The sequence below is a fragment of the Humulus lupulus genome, chromosome 9 (genome assembly GCF_963169125.1).
Source record: "Humulus lupulus chromosome 9, drHumLupu1.1, whole genome shotgun sequence".
In the NCBI taxonomy this organism is placed as follows: domain Eukaryota; kingdom Viridiplantae; phylum Streptophyta; class Magnoliopsida; order Rosales; family Cannabaceae; genus Humulus; species Humulus lupulus.
The window spans coordinates 11,813,146-11,819,145 of record NC_084801.1 but is presented as its reverse complement, the minus strand read 5'-3'; the positions used below and the strand labels follow the sequence as shown (position 1 = coordinate 11,819,145).

The 6,000-nt window shown below is 35.9% G+C and overlaps 1 protein-coding gene across 1 annotated transcript; it reads right to left on the bottom strand.

The window, feature by feature from the left end:
* Window positions 1-836: 836 nt before the first annotated feature.
* Window positions 837-5,786, bottom strand: LOC133801638 (KH domain-containing protein At4g18375). Its single transcript, XM_062239887.1, has 8 exons — window positions 5,649-5,786; window positions 4,752-5,387; window positions 3,941-4,435; window positions 3,125-3,364; window positions 2,730-2,996; window positions 2,197-2,252; window positions 1,995-2,091; window positions 837-1,388 (listed from the first exon to the last, which is right to left on the bottom strand). Exons 2-8 carry the CDS (start codon window positions 5,358-5,360, stop codon window positions 1,257-1,259), a joined length of 1,896 nt encoding a protein of 631 aa, XP_062095871.1. The 5' UTR covers window positions 5,361-5,387; window positions 5,649-5,786; the 3' UTR covers window positions 837-1,256.
* Window positions 5,787-6,000: the final 214 nt, after the last annotated feature.

Genomic DNA, 6,000 nt, shown 5'->3' with positions numbered 1-6,000 from the left:
TTTCAACGGGATCAGCACATAGGTGCCAAGTGCATGGATTATATTAAGTAAATTTCAAGTTAAAAAAGAATATTGAAAGAAAATGACTGTGTGGCTCTGAAAGAAGCATGATGACTTTGATGATACTCAATCAGCAGTACCTGCATGCTATAAGAGCATGCACTTGATAAATATGAAATCATATGATTTTATTGCAATATGCACTAATATTGCACTAATGTGCAGTTAAGCTCATAGTTTGGTTGCTTAAGCACCAAATAGATGACGCATATATGATTTTGCCGCTGCTGAACACTCATTTATCACTACCGAGTAAAGCCACTTTTCCAGATATAGAGTCTTGAACTGAGAATAATGTTCTTTATTATTCAACTAAAACTAAGAATAAGATGAAGATTGAGTAGCGAGAAGATAAACTTTAGGGCCACCCCTATTTACATTTTCACAAACAGAATAAGCAAAATTCAGGCAGAGGAATGCTCTGAGGTTCAGCAATACACATCGCAAAAGGGATCCAAAAGGTCCGATATCAGATAAATATTTGTTAGGCTGATTCCATGATTCAATTCAGTGATGAAATTTTCCACACAAGAATCAAGATAGATGATACAGAATAAAGAAGCAGGTCATAGATAGGAACCAGATGTTCCATGATAGAAAATCTAGCTGTATAGAATAAGTTTCCCTCTTTTAGTTTAGAGCTGCACTGAAACTGTAAATTCAAGAAGAATCTCAAAAGAAGAGATCATAATCAATCACATAACACTTGCACCATTAATAGAGAAGATGCTTCTAGCAAGAAGCTGAAAGCAAAAGGTTGGAAATGGCAAGAGAAATAGCACACATATAATAAGATTGACAAATTATGATCACTACTGAATAAGTTTGCTGGTGAGAACATCAAATTCAGAGTATGCTAGCATTGGAAATCAGATGGAGCCTACACTAGGCAAGAAAAGACCAGAAAACCATATACGAAAGGAAAGAAAGAACCTACTAGGTTCCTAATAAGTTCGGCGATGTTGCAGATTACGACAAAAGAAAGAGGCCTATACCCTTAAACATAAAACAAGCAACAATCCTCCTGCATAATCTTGATGGTCACTGGTTCGGAATGGTCAGGAGAAGCCCTTAAATACACCTAAAGATTACCTCACCTGAAACCAAAACCTAAAGGAGCTAGTACAGGAAACAAAAGAGAAAACCGACCAATAGATAACCATTCACCTTCAAACACCAAGAGGTATCCCTAGAAGTTAAGTGGACATCATAAAGGCCTGAATCAAGCTCTCTGCTGTGTGCTTTTGATCAGGTGTTCCAGATATAAGAGCAACGCGATCTCCACGAGAGGATTTGGACTCAGAAATTTCTACTGCAGCTCCAGAAATCTGAAGGTGAAATAAGTAAGCATAAGAATCCCTTTAAATCACACAAATGTACAGGTCCAGCAAACATCAAGGTCAACTCTTTCTAGCAATCTTAATAATTCTTGTCAACTCCAAGTGTAAGCCTTCTAGACCTCAATGTAACTTAATTTGGATTCATGTGTATGAAATATTGGTACCAAAACCTGTCTAAAAATTTAAGCATGAAGACATCAGAAAAACAAGTATCCCAATTACCAAGTTAAAAATGGCAGTCCAGATTTCAATACAACGGCAGCAGTCAAAGCACCTTACATGCATCAAGTTTAGGCAAAATACAGGTGGTTTATCTCTCATTCATTTGGACCTTAAAACAACTACACTGATGTCTCTAGAGCATTTATGAATCTCTCTCATAGAAGTGAGAGAGCCATAATCTAACGAGACAAATACATCCCCAAATCTCCAAAGCTTAACTTCAAGGGGCATATAATAAAGTTTCCCATGGCACTCACAAGTTAGAAGTGAACAGGCATAGCAAGTGTTCAATATAACCAAGCCCAAGACAACCAGTGTCAATTATAAAAATACAAGGAGAAAGAAGAGAAGAATATGAAAGGATGAACACACCTTCTTGATGTTGGCTAAATTCGCTCCTCCTCTTCCCATGACCTTACCCACTGCATTAGCAGGAATCAGCATCTCAAGTGTAGAAGGGGGTGTCAACCTGCACATTCGCATGGTGTAAGAAACAGAAAAAGTATTCTTTAGTGGATGTATGTAGGTCAAAGGACATAAACTTCAGCCAGATCTCACAAGTTAAAATGCTCACCCTCCATACAGCTTGGATGAATAGGACGACATTGATCCATAGCCATTTTCTCCCATCTATTATTAAAAAAAAAAGGCAACTCAAAATATGACTGGAACAAAACAGTTGTTCCCAAGGAAAAAAAGATTTTTTTTTCGTCTTTTCAAAAAGACCAATTAAAAAGTATCCAACAGTAAATAAGGCATGCCACCAGTCAAACACTAGTAGAAGAATAAGATCCATCTTCTCACTTTAAATCAACAAAATCTAAACACAAACATCATTATTAAGAAATCAAAAATAAAATTCCCAAAGAACACTCAGGTCTAAAAAGGATTCTAAAAATAAGGACGCAACCAAAAGAATGACTAGCTAAGTAAACCAAACTACTGAAACAATCAATTTGCCAATGCAAAACCTTAGATTAATGACAACCTAGAAACAATGCCAAAACTACAGCTAATTAAAAAATGTTACTACTGTACTAGTGATAGCAATAGCAGTGATGACTAAAGACATTTTAAATCACAATAATTGTCCAAATAGCTACATACCGGTAAAGATCCATATCCATAGAGGCTACTTGATGAGATCAAGCCCAAGCCACTTCCACTGTCGGTCCTCTGATCATAACCCAAAGGAGCAACTGATGGAACAGAAGGCAGCATTGATGGCATTGAAAGACTAGTGCCACCTGAGTATAATGAGTCACTACCAGCAGAGGGATTACGAGCACTATTTCTATCTTTCAATACATCATCTCGAAGCCGTAACACAATCTGAACAAGTGCATCTTTTACATTATCAACTTCGCCCGACATCTGGATGAAGAACAAAAGTTAAAACGAAAACTACAATAATATTAATAATAATAAAAAAAGAGTTAACGTAAAATAATCAAGAGGTTATTATCATTATTCTTGTTGTTTTGAATGTGTTCGAAATGAACCTCAACAAGCTCGTCATTGACATCAGCACACTTTGGCTTCTCACTTTTTGAGATACGGACTTCAGCTTTTGTCCTCTTACGAATTTCATTAATGATGGAACCACTTTTTCCAATGATACAACCAATAACTTTAGATAGAACAAGAAGTCGTATGGTGACTGTGTCATCATCTTCATCATTTATCTTCCCTTGAAGCAATAAAACAGCTTCAACTGCCATAGACTTCATGTCATCTTCTGACTATCAATGGAACAAACAAATGCTATCAACACATACTAAAGATGCATACAGTTTGATAATTTGCAGTATATATCTTTAAGAAAAATATATGCATATATATATGATCAGAATGACCCACCAGAAGTGTAAACCAGAATTGGAGAAAACATACAATCATTGATTAGCCAAAATAATATATCAAATAAGTTGCTGACACGCATTAACATCCATGATTTCCAAGCATTATTACTAGTTAATTTTTACGTTCAAGAGTTGTACACATTATTATTTTCAACAACTAATATTTCAAAGGATTGATGAGAACATTTCAGAAAGGCATATGTCTCCATATTACCTACCTACAACGATTCATATTTGTAATATTCACACAATAAAAAGGTTCAAATATTACTAAGCAACTTGTTCTGTCACATAGTTCAAACAAACAGAAGAAATAAGTACAACATAACTAAGACAACATAACTAAACAACCTGGCCATGCTAACCAATTGCAGATACCTATGTACAAGAGGTATCTATATGTTACTAAAAAGTACTTAAATGCCAAACAGAACTGAACATGTTAGGAAGTAATACCTCAGTTGATGTGATAGTGATGATACACTCATTACGATCATCCTTGGTGTCATCAACCTCAACGCGAGCACCACTAGCCTGCCTTATACTTTTAATGGTACCACCACCCTTGCCAATCACACGCCCAATCTTGTCAAAAGGACACAACACCCTAACAGTTAACTCCTCAGATCGAGTGGCAGCACTGTAACCAGGCACTACAGGAAGAGCAGATGAATAAAGAGACCATGTATTTCCGGTATCAGCATAACCCTGAATATCCTGTAAATGTGTGGCACCTAAGATTGAAGGAATCTGTCTAGAAGGCAGAATAGAGTCTGCACTTGGGTATAGCCCACTTGGTGGATAAATTGGGACATCTGATGGGATAATTATGCTTGGTGGAGCTTCTGGGACATTTGTCTCAAGTGGTATCTCTTCCTTTGGAGGAAATTTGTACATAATTGCAGAAATTGCAAATAATGCTTTTCTCACTGCATCTGGTTCGCCAGATATCTGTTCATAAAAAGCACGGTTTTCATACAGAATGGATAATGGAAAGAAATTCACTAAAAGGTATGAAGTGAATGTTGAAAGAAATAACATATCTGGATAAAAATATGTTGCACTAACATAAATTTCTTTTAAGACATTAAACGTAGAGAGAAAGAAATCTCGACTTCTCAATTTTTGAGCCTAGAATCCATGTCCTCAAACTTCGCTTTTTACTTTTTCCAAAAAAAAAAAACATTTTCTTCAAATTTAACATATACAATAAAGCTGCATTTCATATAAAAATCCCCAAGAAGCAAAAGGACAAACAGATACAAACCTGAACAAAATTGTCAAATTCCATTGCACATGAATGTGCTGGGTCAGAACCATCCTTAGGGTTAACCTTAATGCTCGTCCTTGTCTTGCTTCTAAGCTTCTTAATTGTTGCCCCGGCCTTACCAATTATATTTGCAGACTGGCTAGCAGGAACAAGAACTTGACATTCTTCCTTATCCTTATCCTTATCTCTATCTCTTCTTTTCTTCTCAGAATCGCCAACTGAAGCCATTGCATTCGCAATAGCGGCTTGAACTCTGAGAAGCGCATCCTGAGCAGCACAGAGAGGCCGCCTCTCATTAAACTCATCTTCAATCTCAACTTCAACCTTCTCCTTAACATAGGAATAAATCGTCAAAACCCGATAAGGGGAACCCGGGAAAGGGTCAACCACCTTGATCTTTGCTCTACTGTCTTGCCTTATCGAATTTATTACTTTACCACTCTTACCAATGACACTTCCAATGACTCCATCAGGGCATAAAATCCTGTAAACGATCAAATCGTCACTGCCCCTTTCGTCTTTCTCATTCCCACGTCGTCTTTGGTTCTTGTTTTCACTCTCGTAGTGGTCTCTCTGCGAACGACCTCGCTTCCCACTTCCACCCATAACTGGAAAAGTTTGAGCCTTTAATTCCTGAACACAATGCTTGGTTTATTCAAACGTGTACGAGTAATCTATTGAAGCAGTAAACAACAAGATTGCCCAATTGAGATTTTAAAAAAAGGAATCAAGAAACTTAAACAAATAAATAAAAAGGGGAAAAAAATAACATAATCGGATATGAAAATCGAAGAGCAAATACTAAAGTTAAAAGGCAAAAGTTGCGAGTGAAAAAAAATAGAATCAAATTTGTCAATATAAGAATACAGAAAACTGGAATTATAGAAGGAAAACCTAAAATGGGGACGAAGCTGTGTAACTCGTACTCAGAAAAACCCTAGTCTCCAATAGAAACTTAATAGAGGGAGAGGGGGCTGTTGAAGCGCCTTTGGGATAGGAAGGATAGGCAATACTACTCAATTTGACGTTGTGTAAATGGATTTTATTATAAATTATTTATATGATAAAAAAATGTATAGATATGATATTCATAGGAAATTATTTATTAATTATTTTCTATAAAGAAAAATATATATATTAGAAAAACAAACCTTTTATGGTTGCTTTTGTTAAAAATTTTGTTTTTAAACTATTATTTTATGTTTTTTAATTTTATAAAATAAAAATGTGTTTGATAATTATTTTT

Excerpts from the sequence above, each read along its gene's own strand:
- LOC133801638 (XM_062239887.1), bottom strand. The coding sequence starts at position 5,360 with ATGGGTGGAAGTGGGAAGCGAGGTCGTTCGCAGAGAGACCACTACGAG. Across the intron at positions 2,997-3,124 it reads TCAATGACGAGCTTGTTGAG|ATGTCGGGCGAAGTTGATAA; the intron begins GTTCATTTCGAA and ends TTCTTCATCCAG. Across the intron at positions 1,389-1,994 it reads ATTTAGCCAACATCAAGAAG|ATTTCTGGAGCTGCAGTAGA; the intron begins GTGTGTTCATCC and ends TTTCACCTTCAG.